This window comes from Schistocerca piceifrons, chromosome 1 (genome assembly GCF_021461385.2).
Source record: "Schistocerca piceifrons isolate TAMUIC-IGC-003096 chromosome 1, iqSchPice1.1, whole genome shotgun sequence".
NCBI lineage: Eukaryota > Metazoa > Arthropoda > Insecta > Orthoptera > Acrididae > Schistocerca > Schistocerca piceifrons.
This window is the reverse complement of record NC_060138.1, coordinates 604592655-604610576: the sequence shown is the minus strand read 5'-3', so window position 1 is coordinate 604610576 and position 17922 is coordinate 604592655. Positions and strand designations below refer to the sequence as shown.

The window sequence follows — 17922 nt, the reverse complement described above, 5'->3', positions numbered from 1 at the left end:
CCTCCATGTCTCTGCCCACCAAACAAGTAAGCAGTAGCGGATCCATTCTTAAAACTTACCAGTCACACCTTGTAGATATTTCTGTAACTCATTATTCTTCTTGCATAAAGATGTGTTCTGCTCAGATTCTACAGCAAGACATCTCATAAACACTTTGGTAACGCTTACAGAATTCCACGGCTTTCAGTTAACAGGTTTAAAATATTTAACAATAGAAAGACTTTATCGCAATAAACGTAATCAAATAAAATTACAAGGCATTTGGAGAATATTGCCATGATAGAGTCAACTGCCATAGGTGATAACGTTTCGATAGCAAGGATCAGCACTGACTATCGCAGATTGTAACAGCCAATAGGCGGGTCACACAGTTCAGCAGATACTTAACCTACCAAGTGCTGAGCAACATCACACAGTCCGGAACCATCTCGTCGCTATTGGGTACAGAAGCACCTGCCCCACGCGTGTAAGAGAATCTCACCATACGTCACAGGACACAAAGATTATCAGGGGCGAAGGACACTTTTGTGTAACCTTGAAGAATTGGAAAAGCACCTGAGCTGACAAGTGAAAACGATGATCATACTGTACATCTAAAACTAGACGTATATGAGACGCATTCCGCTTATCAGCTGAGCACTGTTCGGGCAGGTGACAGAGATGTTATCATGTGTGAGATGTTTGCATAGGATAAAGTAAAACCCCGATGTGTCTGTCATCGTACCTCACTTGAGAATGATAAAGGAATCTACTTTCAGCGTGCTATCGTTTGATCGACTCTAGTTCACGCAGACAACCTGTAACTTCTATAAAACAATAAACTACATCGTCCCTTTCGAACCGCGTCAGCGAAATTTGAGTACAAACTCGACAGACATTCGGGACTTGTGTGACCTCGAGTGAACCTGAGATCCATCCTAATGAGAACATATGGCACACTACTCAGAGCTGATCGCGTACCTCGTTCATATCTGAGAGCAGTGTCCTGGGTTTTCGAGTTCCTGTGGAGTTCATGTGACAATGCGCTGCCGCAGTTATCGCGATGGTAAGGGATGCTGCACTCTTCTAGTTGGGTGTCTCTGATTTTGTTGCTCACGGGTGTAAAAGTAATAATTTATAACTGCCTGAGCTTACCAAAACAGCCATGTCACAGTTCAAAAGATAAATCACTATTCAAAAAACAAATGTCTTAACGTTCGTTAAATACGTATGATATAGACACCAACATGTAACTCACAAGTATTTTCAGCGTGACTGTCTCACTGACCTGATAGGTGGCCGAAAAATCTGCGCTGAATTTCAAATATCCAGTTACCTTGGTGTACGGTAAGGTATCTTCTCTCTGGCAGCGGCAGGAGATGAGTGTCACATTAAATAATAGATCGAAAACTAGAATCTAACGAGTTTCGAAATTCAAACGTCACGATCCATCAAGGGTTTACGGAGGTATGGGCCTTACGAAAATGCATTATCTGTTACAGTAAGTTCCTGTACTACTAACTCTTTTCTAGAACGTTCTGATCAACTAGTCATCTATTTTTCTACAACTTATGTTTGATTATTCAGCACTCCTGCTTTAGTAACTATCTCACATTTTTCCTGAATTAAGAACAAAACATTTTAATTCAAATTAAACCATGTCGAGAGCTCAGGAAAGATAAATTTGGAATAATTGTATCAGGTACTTAGTTTTTCGCAAATTTCGAACCGGCATACATTTTCTAAGTGTGTTAGCATTTGATAATTAGGGTAACAATGATTCTCGTCGAAGATTGTAATGTTAAAGGATATGGGCTAATTGTACACAGGAATAAGAAAAAATATTTCGTTTCTGATGTTCCTCTTTACCGGTAAATTACCTATTATTTATTCACAGAAGTATGCAATACCACTCGATGATCCCTAATCAGACAGTAGAGCTTCTATAAACGTATCCAGCGTTAAATAAGGAAAATGTTTTTTAAAAAAACATTAAAAATTTGGCCATTTGATCAAGTGCGTTATAACCAAAATTGATCCGGCTTTCGAGATCTCTTTTTGATGAAATGACTGTTGGCTTCTGTCTCGGATTCCTCGGCAGATGTTTGTTTGATGATTTTTCTGACGTTTCGCCAGCACGAGTGGCTGGCATTGTCAAAGCTTCACCCTCCGTTGCTGGTGGTGGACTAGCGTCGAGCTGGCGGCCGCAGATTATATGTATCTGGCGCGCCAACGTTCAAGGGCTTTTCCGTGGCCATTTCCGGTGCAGTTCTCCTCTTGCTACCTGCAACGAGCGTTCGGTGTAGCACGGGAATCCAGGACCCGTTTACCATGAGGCTTTCTTGGTTCAAATGGCTCTAGGCACTTTGGGACTTAACATCTGAGGTCATCAGTCCCCTAGACTTAGAACTACTTAAACATAACTAACGTAAGGACATCACACATCCATGCCCGAGGCAGGATTCGAACCTGCGACCATAGCAGGCGCGTGGTTCCGGACTGAAACGCATAGAAGCCCTCGACCACAGCGGCTGGCGAGGCTTTCTTCTTTCTTGTTGAAGCTATTCTCATGTTTATGTATCTATACATCTTTCCTGAAAAAGAGGTTGTGATAGCTCTTCTCTGCAGCTAGAACTTCCGTGTCGGTGAATTTTAGCATCTGGTCGACACCACACAGCGCGTGCTCTGACAGGGCCCATTTCTCCACCTGCCCCAACCTGCAATGAGGCTTATATTCTGTGATCCTGCTTTGACTGATTAACAGTCATTCCAACATAAACTTTTCCGCATGTGCATGGTATGCCGTAGATCGTATATTACTGACATTGGAAGTGGGTTCCTTTTCTCTTTCGCCGATCTGAGACATTCTCTGATCTTCTTTCTCGATTTATAAATAGTCTTTACGCCGTGTTTGTGCAATATAAGACCGATTCTGTGAGTCACTCTGGGTTGGGGTTGGATTGACTTCGGGGAAGAGACCAAACAGCGAGGTCATCGGTCTTATCGGGTTTGGAAAGGATGGGGAAAGAAGTCGGCCATGCCCTGTCATAGGAAGCATCCCGGCATTTGCCTGAAGCAATTTAGGGAAATCACGGAAAACCTAAATCAGGATGGCCGGACGCGGGATTGAACCATCATCCTCCCGAATGCGAGTCCGGTGTGCTAATCATTGCACCATCTCGCTCGGTGTCACTCTGGAAATGTATGGCATAGAGGCCGTACCCGAGGCTGACCACATAGTAAAATTCTCCGACTGGGATGTTGTGGCTGTGGAAAAGAGCTATCACACCCGCCTGCTCAGAGGAGCTATAGAAATACAAAAACATGAGAATAGCTTCGATAAGAAAGAAGAATGCCTCAAGGTGAACGGATCCTGTGTTCCCGTGCTGCAGCAATCAACCGTTGCAGATAGCAAGAGGAGAACCGCACCGGAAATGACCCATAAAAGCCACTGGCCTTGGTGCGCGAGGTACATATAATCTGCGACAGCGAGATCACTCTAGTCCAGCACCAGCAATGGAGGGTGAAGCTTTGACAATGCCAGCCACTCGTGCTGGAGAAACGTCAGAAAAATCATCAAACAAACGTCGGCCGAAGAACAAGAAACAGGAGCCAATAGGGAGTGTGTGCATTATAACCGTTCCAAAATTATTATAACTGAGAAGCATCTGTTTTATTATGTGTAATGGACGAAAAAAATGACGACTTTCAAACAAAGCACGTGTTTCGAACATGTTTTATAGTGTACACCTACAGTTTTGTTGACGCGTTCGTGTCTGTCTGATTTGTGAAACTGTCGGCATCTGGCAGGAGATCTCACTCGACGTGTTCCTGTACGTGCACTGGAGAGATCCACGCGTGCACATTCGCAATGACACGGACGTGAACCATGTGGAGCTGACCTGGAAACACCGAGAGCGGTTCTGGGTGCCCGATCTGTACATCCGCCAACTGCGGGAGATGAAAGTGTTATCGCTCTTCCAGGAGATGACATCTCTGCGTCTCTTCCGCAACCACACCATGCGCATCAGCATCGGGTGAGTTGAATATCGGGGCTTGACGCACGCAGAATCCTGCAGCTGAACATTTAGATACTGGGACGAGTAAGAACTTTCAGAATTGGCTGGAAGCATGTGTGACGAGTATACGTAGGAATTGGTACTAATATTAGCACTTCTCTGAAAAAAGATTTTGTAAAGAAATTGGCTTAGAAGTTCGGGCATACTCACAGTTATTTTCCACCCACACACTGTCAGAAGATGTGCCATCTTTATGCGTCGACAGATATTTACCCATGCATTTCCTTCTTATTGTGGACTAGAAAGTGACACCAAAAAGCACAGTATCCTGAAACGGGGTGGTAAGAGCATGGTCTTTTGTCAAAACCTGTTTAACTTTTAAGTATTAATTTGAAACATCTCAAAAAAGCATCTGTCAGTCATCTGCAGCTTCTTTAAAGTGCATTCGAGTATAAAATTTACTACCAAAAGTTTTTTCCAATCTTCCTAATGTCAGTCATTATATACAAAAAGTATGCTATGGTCACCGTCTTTCGACATCAATCTTATCTTGCAATCTTCAGCACGTGGCAGCAAAGGAAATATAAATAATTCCGAAAAGAAAAAAAATTAACTGCTGGGTTTGCACAGACGCGTCAGTTAGAAACTATTTCAAATCTACATATAAAGCAGTAACCGAACACGACAGTTTACTATGCTCCTATGCACACACAGTGAATGCACTACACTATGCGCTACAGTGTTAAGATGCAAATAACAGTTCTTACATGCGTATGTATGCAATACTTGTTGAATATGAAATATTAACCAAAACATTTTCATTTCACTTTGAATTAAGATTCAAGTTCTTTAGGTAAATACGTTTTTAAGTACTTATGCAAGAGTCAGGTTCATTTAGTAAATATGTATTTTTTCTTAAGTATTATGCAAGTAAATGTGATGTCTAATGCTTTCAGAGCTACGGTGATCATCAAGTGTGACATGGATTTCGTGCTCTACCCGCTGGATGTGCAAAGATGCGACGTCGACTTTAGTAGTTGTGAGTAACGCCCGTAGCTACATAACACGCTACTCGCGCAGTTTCGTTTCCACAGCGTGTTTCCTGCTTTGAATAACTCACGTAGCCTTTCGGTTTTTGTAGTTGTAGTAATTAGTACCATACATTCATACAGAAACTGTTCGTTTTTCCAGACAAATACACGATCGCGGACATGAATTTTAAGTGGGTGGGTGAGAAGGCCCTGAGTTTCCCAAGCGACTTCGGTGACGGTTACAGGCTTCCAAAGTATGTTGTGTCCTTTTCTACGGAGGACTATTCTCAAGGTGTCTATTACGGCGAAGGCAAGTATTCATTTACTACAATTATCTTCTGCACAATGTTTTCCTATGTGAAGTGGTTTCTGTAACTGATTAAAACTGAAAAACTCCTATACACAGGGCATTCCTAGTTACTTTTATCAAATAACAAATTTAATATTTTGTGAATTAGCTAAAAACTAAATAAAATCTAATAGTGTAATTCTGAATTCAGGATTGGAAAATATAAAATTCATCATGAACCACAGGTGTTTTTTGTCGTGATTTGAATATACGATACCAGAGGTGGAAACTAAACGATCAAGACAGACAGGATTTTTCATTAGTACTAGCGTCCAATTAACCGAAAGTAAGCTGTACGACCCTTTCCACAGCTGACATGTACTAAAAATTTGCCCAAAGTTTGAGTCAGAAACGTAACAAAAAAGACAAAATGGAGCTATAAATCTACTGCAAATAGTATACGACTTTGGATTACAGGGGGCCTTTCATGGCATGCGGTATGCACTCACTTCGTAAATTCGTAACTGTAGCTGATCTGACTTCGGATTTCTGTTTCAAAAATTAGAGCCCCATCTTAACGAACTAAAGTTCACTCATATACATAATTCCATAGTTCAGACATAGGCTCACTACGAATCAATCAATATAATGCCTGTCAAACACGATATCACTCATACTGCAAACTAACAGAGATGTGACGTTAAATTTCACGGAAGTATATTGATTGTCTGGCATTTGAAAATAAAGCTAGTCTTTGAGTAATGCGTATGTCAGGGCTAAAGCTTCATCTATAGACTTGTTTATCATCGCAAACTAAGGCTGCAGGAACCGCAACCTGTGTAAAATTTTGACATCAACAAAGAGATAATGTTTAAAGCTACACAGAAATTCATGTTAAAAGCACTACATACCTCTTTCTTCATTCTATAGTTATAAATACTATTTCCAAAACCAGCCTTCTTCTTGTTTTGTGAACATATGTTGTTTGAAGCATTAGATTGTAGCTCCGAGAGCAGCGGTATCGCCTCGAATACAAAGTCTATTGCAACGCACAGTCACAGAGTAGGAATATCTATGGAGCGAACTTTCAGATGCACAGAGCGGAATTTTTGTCACCAATGTACAGACTCCAACAGTTACCACAGCGCGGTGTGGCTAAGGTTTGTCCGGAAGCGCACTGCAGACTTTCACTGTCAGACCCCGCTGAGACATAAGGTGGATTTTGTAAACACTTTTCAAAGGCACCTCAATGACTTGCATTCGATGTCTGAAATGAACTTGCGGTTAAAACTATGAAGAGATAAAACTAAGGATATTTCATTTTTTTGCGACAACGAATCACAGCTAAGACGTCGATAGTTATTTTTCCATGGGAAAAGAAAGGATAATATAACTGTTTTTTAGGCTTTGTATTGCAGTTGATCATGTCACCGAGTCTCTGTTTTAATAACTTTTTTCTACAGCGGGTTATGAAGTGACTTGCTAGTATGACAAAATGGACATGTCCCGAAAAATATCGAATTTGAAACTATGGCATGCAGAAAGTTAGCTAATTATTACTCAGTAAAATAGTTTAAAGAATGAATTTTTTTATTTCCTTTCTCGTGCCATATGTTTAATCATCAATCATTTTCGAGAGCTAAATTATGAATCATGGGTACTAATTCTGCATGATATTATTATAGTACTATAGTTTCGTACTGTAATTACTTTGAAATAAGCAAACTGGTATGTACCTCCAGTGGAAATGAGTCAGGCTGTCTTATATAAATCTCACATGCAGGTGAAAATTACTCAAAGTATGTATACATTCAACGAATTAAATACATTCAACGAATTGACTGGCTGCATATTCCCGCTCTATCGGATTATTTGTCACTTATTTCGTAAATATATGTGCATACAGACAATAAATTACCTCTGCTTTATGAACTCATTAAGTTATAGCTCGATTTCAATCGACACACAAATCGCCTCTTTCTGCAATGACAACTTGACATAGACCTTTGTTGCGCTTAACTGCAAGAAGAAATGTTTCCTCTTTTGCCGTACATTCATTTGTACCAACTACTCACCATTGCTGTTACTAAGAGATAAATGTATAAAAACAGGACAAATAAAAGTGTAATATTAAAAGTTTCAGTCTTAGCTCAGTATGAAAATAGAGTTATATAATAAGTCAAGTGTCTATTTTGGTGTGCTGTTGGTCCCATGTACAGTACACTATTCTCACTCCTTAGATATTCCTCCTCTTTGTACGCAGTCGTCATGAAGGTACACCTTCATGGCAGACGTTTACAGTTATCTCTATTGTCGTTTTACCTGACTAAGTTCTTTGATATATTACGGAAAGCACAATGTATGGTGAAGATTCATTTCAAGGAAAACATTGCGGTGAACGACAACAGCGAGACGGCATCGTGTTAATAGTGATTGAACTGTAAGCTTGCAATCACCAGTTACAGAACTTCAAAGAACTAGAGGTATACTATTTTTCTGTAGCTTTGACCGCCCGTATAAGAAATATAGAGAGATTATTATTATATTACGACAAACTACAGAACGTTGCATAATATACCATTCCGTTAGAGGGACGGGTATTCCACCGATACTATTAATGAAGCATATTCTGAGGTGGATAAAATATCTTTGATTATAACACCCATATGTGTCGCAGATTCGGCTTTCGTTGTAACTGTATGTACAGCTATGTTCAGTACAGAAGATCCTAGTATAATTTATTTCCTCAGAAGTTGGCCAACATGTTATGCCATCAGAAAATGAAAATCAGATTCAGAAACTACATTTGGCTCTAACAACAGTAGCACTTTTGAGATCTAAGTTAACCGCAAATATTAAAAAAAACAATAAACATTAGTGACAGAGGTTCATAAAACAGATGGTACGAAATTTTAGGTACAATAACCATTTCAAATCGTGAAATAAGATGTGTAGGAATATTTCCTCCGGAGTTCTTGCTCCAAATATGTCCTGCTATTTAATTAGAAAATAAGACAAACTCAAGAAAAATCTGTATTTCACGGTATCTCCGTAAAACTGAAAATCGTGTAGGAATATTTCCTCCGGAGTTCTTGCTCCAAATATGTCCTGCTATTTAATCAGAAAATAAGACAAACTCAAGAAAAATCTGTATTTCACGGTATCTCCGTAAAACTGAAAATCTCTGTGATCGCGACAAAGCCAGTGCCACACCCTTTTACGAGTGAAACGGTGGCTGGTTGGTTGGTTGTTTTGGGGAAGGAGACCAGACAGCGAAGTCATCGGTCTCATCTGATTAGGGAAGGATGGGGAAGGAAGTCGGCCGTGCCCTTTGAAAGGAACCATACCGGCATTTGCCTGGAGCGATTTAGGGAAATCACGGAAAACCTAAATCAGGATTGCCGGACGCGGGATTGAACCGTCGTCCTCCCGAATGCGAGTCCAGTGTCTAACCACTGCGCCACCTCGCTCGCAAACGGTGGCTGTTTCGCAACAACGACAGATATATCATGCTGCAAGTTCGCCGTCCTGACACAAGTAAATGAGTGTCCGTCTCTTTCTAGTGAATAACCAGACACTATTAACTGCATCGCTTCCTTTATCACAGTGACAAAGAACTCTACTCCTGAAACATTTTCTGTTTATTTTACATTTTATTTCAGTTTCACATACGAGACATGGCTTGGCCACAGCCGTATTATTTGGTTGCCTAGTTCGAATAAAATGTAAATATTTCTTCTACAATTATTGCAATTTGTCCAACACACAGCTGAGATACTGGCATCTTATGCACACAGTTGTACGTGGTAATTAGTGGTCTAGATAGTGTTTAACACTGAATACCGTTTTTTAGGTATCCATGTACAATGAAAACCATGCGAATATTCTGCCGACATTCCCGAAGATTGTCATTGTATTTTCTTTGTTTAGTTTTTTAGCTAAATTATTTATTAGTGTGGGTTTATGCCCATTAGCTGCAGCTTTTTGTTTTACGATTCTCATTTCATTCTGGAGGTTCTCATAACTGAGTGAGATTTTTAGAGCTCTATGAATCATTGAGTAGTATGCTGCTAGTGTGTGCATGTTCGGGTGGTAGGAAGCACGTATGTTTGTGTCAGTGGTGTTTGGTTTCCTGCAACTCAGGAAGACATATTTGTTCTCTTGCTTGCAGATATTTAGCTCAAGGAAGTACATGGTATTATTTATTTCCTGCTCACAGCTGAATTTAATGTTCCTGTGTATTTTATTGAATGTTTGGAATACGTCTTGGATATCATCTTTGCTTTCAGCTTCAACTTATTTAGTTCCTGCTCACAGCTGAATTAAATGTTCCTCTGTATTTTATTGAATGTTTGGAATACGTCTTGAATATCATCTTTGCTTTCAGCTTCAATGATTAGAAGTGTATCACCTACAAATCTTCCCCAGAATTAAGCTTTTTGAACGAATGTCGGTTTTTTTGTGAAAAGTTTGTCCTCTGTGTGGTTGAAGAATTTTTTGGCTATTGTTCCTGATATACTGTGATCCACAGCTAGCCCATTTGTTTGTGTGTACATTTTTCCACTGAAAGAGAAGTCGTTATATTTCAATACAATTTCCAAGAACTTAAAAAATTCCTTGATTTCTGAACGGAAATCTTCTTGTTTTTTATTAAGTTATATTTAATAACAGCTGTTGCATTATGAATGGGAATGTTAATATATGAACTAGTTACATCTGAAAAGATGATTTGGCATTTGTTAGTATTGTGTATGTCTTTCAAATCACTGACAAATGAAAGGTTATTTTTTAATGAGCAGTTACTTTCAGACAAAGTTATCCTGTTGTAAGTTTCTGAGTTTGGGCAGAAATTTGTAGCTAGGGTAATTCATTGAGTTTGAAACTGGTCGTACGGGAACATTTTTTGTGAGCTTTTAATTGAGATTTTAGGTGTGGTTCTATTGAATTCATGCATACAGAGTGGCGATTTCCTTTACCACTAAGCAGGAAGATAGTTTTCTTGAGATAATTTGGAATTTGTTGTTAAGGTATTTGTCTAGACGTCTGATATTAAGTTCTTCAAAAAACTTTAAGATTTTCCAGATACATCCATTTTCATGTGTAATTTCTGTTGAGTTGCCTTTGTCTGCTTTAATGAAAATTGCTTTATGGTCTTTCAATTTAGCGTTTGGTGTGTAGAGAGCTTCATTTCATGTTTCTCTTGTGGTTTCTTTGTCAAGCCGATTTGTAACTCTTCCTACTTCAGGATTTTTAATGGTGGTATGTAATTTGGCGACATCTACCGCATTTTAGTAACTATTATTATCTCTTTAATATTTATAATGTTGAGTTGTTGCTCTGAAATATAACACTGGCATCCTGTGCAATGTACTCAGGTATTTAGTGGCTTAGATATTCTTAAACATTGCACAACAAACTTTTTTTTTTTATCGATATAAATTGGAAACCATATACTCCAAGTACTCTGTCAATATTCCCGAAAATTGTTATGGCAGATATGCGACTCTGGCAACTGCTTCTTTGTCAACTCTGAGCTTGTTCCGTAGGTACTGTTGACTTGTGTTACAGGTTACTCTAGTTTTGTAGAAATGAGACCTCGTCTTTTCGTTACTGCTCTGGCAACACCTACAAGACTGCTGAAGTATAAATATTCATAGAAGTTTCATTCATAATGTTCCGTGTTTGATGAACGCACAGCAATTTTATCATAGATTCATAATTATGTCATTTGCATGTACGAAAATCTTTTCATTGTATACATGAACGATTTGTATTATGTCGCACAGAACGTTCTCACATTATTTTAGTTCTTTCTCATAAAAATATTTGAAGAAATTAATTTCACATGAAAACAGTAATTCTCGTGTTCTTTGTTGGGGTCATGACGGACAGCAAATTATTAATCGCATTTACTGCTGTGGTCTCGGTGTTAACTGTTGTAATAAATATCGTTTCTCTGTTGACCGTGGTACTTAATAACGGAAATAACATTTTTTCGTTACGGTTTCTTTACTTTCGTCAGGAAGAAATTTTATTCGTGTGTTGCTTCTCTATGAATCTGGAGTGAAATATTAAATATTGCCGTGAAGTAATGGAAAAAGGATTTATTTGAATCACCTTTTTATTTGTGATTCTTCAGTTTCTCCCGGCGTATTTGTTGCTCGAACTGTCCACGGGTGTACTGCCTGTTCATAGTGTCCAACGGGCACAATATTTCGGCGATCAGACATGTCGCCCATCGTCAGGTCTGATCGCCGAAATATTGTGCCCGTTGGACACTATGAACCGGCAGTATACCTGTAGACTGTTCGAGCACCTTTTTATTTGCTTCTTCACAGTAATCTCGTAAATGTTACACAGAAACTCTTAACGACAAAAAAGGCGTTGGACTTCTTTATATTGCTATCCCTAATGCGAGACGGAGTGGTTCAAATTTTTACATCGCCCTCAGATGTCTTCTTCCTCTTTTGATGAAAATTATATTGAGGACAAGCGCAGATTTAAGTGCTAAAGCTGAATTAGGAACTAATCGGTACCGAAACAAGTCAGGATGTAAATCAGGATATTAATCGGATCAATTTAAGTCGAAGCTTAAGATCACACAATGTCATCATTTGCCAGTTTGACTGTCGTTTCCATTAGAATCAACACTTTTGCATTGTTGTCTCAGTACACATTCATTTGTCGACCGAAGATCGTAAAATAGACCAGGCGCTACGAAGTGAAAATAAGTGACGGTGTGCGCACAGGCAACCACTCGACGGCCCGCATGCACATCACGATGAGCCGCGAGCTGCGCAGCTACCTGCTCGAGACGTACTTGCCCAGCTCGCTGTTCGTCATCATGTCGTGGGGCAGCTTCGTCGTCATCCCGGACATGGTGCCCGGCCGCATGGTGCTGCTCGTCACGACGCTCCTGTCCCTCGTCACCATGTTCGACACCGTCAGGTACCGCCGCCAGCCCGGCTCTGCGCTATCCAGCCGTAGTGCTTCAAAATGTCTTCAGACTGTCTCGCTAAACTAACGTGTCAAAACGGCCTGAGGTCGATACAGTGCATGCTCTAGTAAAAGAACAACATTCACAGAAGACGTAGACGAGAGCACTGTTCTTCTAAGACTTGCTTGGTTCAGTGCAGATATATTCTCCCATTCACGTACATCGTGTACACCGCTTGCTTTACCGAAATTTGTGTACAGAGTTTCTGGTAATGAACTGAAAACAAGGAATCGAATTTCTAAAGCCACTGTCTTTACTGCGTTGGCGATTATACGAATGATAAGACGAACTCAGTGTTTTATTAGACTTGCCCGTGAGCGTTGTTAGCTAACCTATGGAACCGTTCACAATGGACCGGTAATTTAGTCTGTACCAGTAATCTAGTGACTAAACCTTTTAAGACAACATTACAGCCGAGAAGTTCATTAAATAATTTAACGGGCTGAGTCCACTAAAATGGAAAGTAACCAGTCGAGTACCTAAATCTGTACCTACATCTACGTACACTGAGGTGACAAAAGTCTTGGGGTATATTCCTAATATCGTCTCGGACCTCCTTATTCCCGGCGTAGTGCAGCAACTCGACGTGGCATGGACTCAAAGAGTCGTTTGAAATCCCCTCCAGAAATATTGAGCCATGCTGCCTCTATAGCCGTCCATTACTGCACAATTGTTGTCAGTGAAGGACTTTGTGTACGAGCTGACCTCTCGTCTATATCCGAAATATTCGATAGGATTCATGTCGGCCGATATGGGTGGCCAAATCATTCTCTAGAACTGTCCAGAACGTTCTTCGAACCAATCGTGAGCAACTGTGGCCAGGCGATACTGCCACCCATAAAAATTTCATCGTTGCTTGGGAAAGTGAAGTTCTTTAATGGCTGCAAATGATCTCCAATTAGCCGACCATAACCATTTCCAGTGAATGATAGATTCAGTTGGACTAGAGGATCCAGTCCATTCTAGGTAAACACAGCCTACACCGTTATGGAGCCACCACCAGCTTGCACAGTGCCTTGTTGACAACTTGGAACCATATCTCCATGGTGTCTGCTCAACACTGGAACCCTACAATCAGCTATTACCAACTGAAATCGGGACTCATCTGACCAGGTCACGGTTTTCCAATCGTGTAGGGTCCAATCGAAATGGTCACGACCCAAGGAGAGTCCCTTGAGGCGATGTCGTACTCTTGGCAACGGTACTACCGTCGGTCGTCTGCTGTCAAAACCCATTAACGCCAAATTCCGCTGCAATGTCCTGACGGATACGTTAGTCCGACGTCCCACACTGATTTCTGCGATTATTTTATGCAGTGCTGCCTATTGATTAGAAGTGACAGCTCTACGCAAACGCCACTGCTCTCGGTCGTTATTAAGTGAAGGTAGTCCGCCACTGAGTTGTCCGTGGTGAGAGCTAATGCCTGAATTTTGGTGTTCCCTGGGCACTTTCGACACTGTAGTTCACGGAATATTGCATTCCCTTACGATTTCCGAAGCGTTCAAAGTCTGTTAATTGCCGTCGTGCGGCCATAATCACTTCGGAAACGTTTTCACATATTTCTCGTAAATCACATGATTGAAAATAACAGCTCCGCCAGTTTAATGCCTGTTTATACTCTGCGTACGCGTTACTACCATCATATGTGTATGTGCATATTGCTATCCCATTACTCTTTTCACATTATTGTACGTACATCTACTATGGAAGAAATGCTACGGTGCATGGCGGAGGCTACCTTGTACCACTACCAGTCATACCCTTTCCTGTTCCACTCGCAAAAAGAGAGAGCCCTAATTTCTCTTAACTCGTCTACGTGATCCTTAGGCGAAATGTACGTTGGTGACAGCAAAACCGTTCTGCAGTCAGCCGTAATAACCGATTCTCCAAATTGTTACGTTAATGAGTACGAGGATGGTATCTGTTCCCGAAATAACAAATACCATTGATGACTGTGCAGCTTCTCTAGAATGAAATGATAATTAAACTGAAACCCTTAGCTGTTGACAGGTGCTGTTGATATACATCAGTGGGGACAGCTGAAAACGTGTGCCCCGACCAGGACTCGAACCCGGGATCTCCTGCTTACATGACAGACGCTGTATCCACCTGAGCCACCGAGGGCACAAAGGATAGTGCGACTGCAGGGATTTATGCTTTGCATGCTTCCCGTGAGACCCACATTCCCAGCTGTCCACAACCTACATTTCAGCTGTACCCATTGATGAATATCAACAACACCTGTCGGCAGCTAAGGGTTTCGATTTAATTATCATTTCATTCTAGAGAAGCTGCACGGTCATCAATGCCATCTGTTCTTTCGGGAACAGATACCATCCTCATATAGTTAAAGGCTACCTGGCCATTGACCTTCTTCTGTGCGAATGCGCACGCTTTGCCCGAAATCTTACGGGACTCGTCAGCTTAGTCTGGCGCGAGTAATGAGTGAATGGGCAAATATCTATAAGGAACACTATGAATGTAGGCTGTAGACAGTTGAGAATGTGGGTCTCACTGGAAGCGTGCAAGGGGTAAGTCCTTGCAGTCGTACTATCCTCTGAGCTATCGGTGGGTCAGATGGATAGAGCGTCTGCCACGTAAGCAGGAGATCTCGGGTTCGAGTCCTGGACGGGGCACGCATTTTTAGCTGTCCCCATTGATGCATATCAACAACACCTGTCGGCAGCTAAGGGTTTCGATTTAATTATCATTTCACATTAATCTTTCGCGAAAAAAAAAATACATAATCATTCCTTCAGAGATTCCCATTTGAGTCCATGTAGCATCTCCGTAATACTGGCGTGTCGGGCGAATCTGTCGGTATCAAATCTTGGAGTACGCCTCTGAATTCCTTCGTTGGCTTCCTTTAATCTTATCTGGTGGGGTCCCAAACACTCGGGTAGTACTGAAGACTGGGCCGTTCCCGTCTTCTGTATGCAGGCTCCTGTACAGATGAGCTACCTCACGTGCTCGTTCCATTCCTTATCGCTTTGGGACGTTATCCCTATATAATTACCCAACGTGACTGTGTCAAGCAGCACATAATTAGTAGTGTATTTGATCATTACACGATTCTTTTTCCCACTCATCCGCATTAACTTACATTTTTGTACATTTAGAGCAATCTGCCGTTCATCACATCAAATATACGTTCTAAGTTGCGTTCTCCTACAGTCATCCATCGACAACACTTTCCGACACACAGTCGCAGATTGCTGCCTACCCTGTACATTAGGTCGTTTGTATACGAAGGGAAAGAAAAATAAATAAATAGATAGAAACGGAATAACATTGCCGCGGGTGGAGCTTGTGTAGAAGCATTCCTGCCGCTAGGCGGGTATAGCGTAATTCATTGCCAGTTCAGTGCCGCCTGTGTTGTGGACCTGGTTTTCTCTGTTCGTCTGCAGTGACTGTTTTTACTAGCGCTGTTTTGTTCTTGTTTCGTTTTTTATGATGCCAAGTTTAAGTGAACAACGTGCAGCTGTGAAATTTTGTTTTCCACTCGGTAAAAATGCTGCTGAAACTGTTTTAATGTTAAAAACAGCTTACCAAGACGACGCTTACAACGATCATACTGCACTAACAGTTAAACCCTGCAAAAGTGGCCTACAGATCATGAAATATGGGAAGACGCTTCCTCAATTACACTACTCTGCTGCTGTCGAGGAAGACTCGAATTTTTCAGCGTGAAACCGATCTCCAGCCGGGCTATATCACTACATACCATATCGATGTGGTAAATACGCAATTCGTATCGTGCACCATACAAAATCAGCACTTCTGCACCCTGCATATAGCTATCGACCACCAGACCGTAAAGACAGACAGATCTATTAACAAATAAATAAAAACATAAGCATATGCACTGTATACAGTCCTCATAGACTAGATGATTTGGAGCCTGTTATATCACTGACATCGGTATTCGTGAATAGAACTACCAGTTTTCTATATTTTTTCGAGTTTTCATGTAAAGATCTTCGCAGATGAGATAACTACCTAGTTACTCAATGGTTTACAGCGTGTTCCGCTTTGCTGCACCTCGCTAAAGTTTCTGTTTCTGTATAAATAATTTCCAGTCTTTATCTTCGGAATTATACTGTGCAAGCTATACTGCTATGCAAGTGATATTGCTATGAGCCCGATATCGAGAACTATCGCATAAATCCTATGACTTTCTGGAAAATCGTGTGAAAATACATGTGTTCTTGTAATCCCAGAGTATGGAGATGGGTGTGGAAAGCATGGCAGTAAGCAAGCAAGCAAGCAGGTCAGGATCAGAAAGAGTAACGCCTTTGTGCCGAGGAGAACCAGCCCAGCCTTTATACAGCAGTTCGGAGACTGATCACGGTCCACTGAGGGCGCTCTGACCGCGTATAGAGCGAGCGTGTGTGCGGGGGCAGTTGACTCGTGACCGTTGGCCGCATTGGATGGCCGACCGACCTCGTGGGAAATATCTAGTGCTACGAGGACTATTCATGGTGCATATGCTCATGTTTCTTGTTTTAGATCTGTCCTTCTCCGCGGTCTGGCTGTCGATAGCTACATGTAGGGTGCAGAAGTGATGATCTTGTATGGTGCATGATACGAAATGTGCGTCTACCATATCGATATGGTATGGGTGATATATCCCAGTTGAAGATCGGTTTCACGCTGAAAAATTCAAGTTTTACTCGACAGTAGCAGAGCAGTGTAATTGAGGAAGTGTCTTTCCATATTTCATGACCTTTAGGCCACTCTTGCAGGGTTTAACTGTTAGTGCAATATGACCGCTCTATCTTTTTTCTCTATCTATACAAAATAGCTTTGCTGCTGAAAGTCTCGTAATTGGTCCGTCTGCAGAAAAGAACGGCGGACAGTGCTCCCACACCACCACCAGCATCAGCAGCAGTTTGGTGGGTTTCACACCGAAAAATTCAAGATTTCCTCGACAACAGCAGAGCAGTGTAATTGAAGACGTGTCTTTGGTGATAATTTCCATATTTTATTATTTGTAGAGCTCTCTTGCAGGGTTTAACTGCCTGTGCGCCATGATTGCTGTATGTTTTTTCTTTTCGATCTGTACAAAATAGTTTTTCTACTGAATGTCTTGTCTGCAGAAAATGACGGGCAGTGCTCCCACACAACCAACAGCAGCAGTTTCGCGGGTACATTCAGTAAGAACCAATCTGAATGTTCCATTCACAAGGCATCCTTTCTATGGGGCATAGGAGCCTCTACAGACTGGCTCGAACAAGACGGAACAGTGTATCTATGGAAAGTTCTGACACATCCGAGAGTAATGTGATGTTTGTTTGAGAGCTCAGAGACACGGCCAAGCAGATCATCCACCTCTGGCGGAATGCTGTCACTCACCTGCCATTGTGGCTTGACAGCATTTCCAGACCAGTAGCTGTAGGACATTGAACATTCATCGAAAATTGCAGCCATTTTTCTCATCTGTCGGACAGTGCTTCGAATTCACTTTGCGTAATTTTTCGGTTTTGTCGCCTATCCTTGGACAGTGCTTCGAGAAGGGAGAAAAATAACGTCCCTGATTCCAGCAGCAGCAGGTATAAAACGAAGCCCAGTCACTGTTTCAGAAAAGTGATGAATACCACAGCAGCT

At 41.3% G+C, this 17922-nt stretch overlaps 1 protein-coding gene across 1 annotated transcript in view; it reads left to right on the top strand.

Annotated features, from left to right (window-relative positions):
* LOC124756001 (glycine receptor subunit alpha-1-like) overlaps positions 1-17922 on the top strand; it is a 188146-nt gene that overhangs the window by 121572 nt on the left and 48652 nt on the right. Inside the window, exons 5-8 of the mRNA XM_047249048.1 lie at positions 3790-4016; positions 4955-5037; positions 5190-5339; positions 12068-12266. Of these exons, the coding sequence (XP_047105004.1) occupies positions 3790-4016; positions 4955-5037; positions 5190-5339; positions 12068-12266 (659 nt within the window). The remainder of the gene's footprint in view (positions 1-3789; positions 4017-4954; positions 5038-5189; positions 5340-12067; positions 12267-17922) is intronic.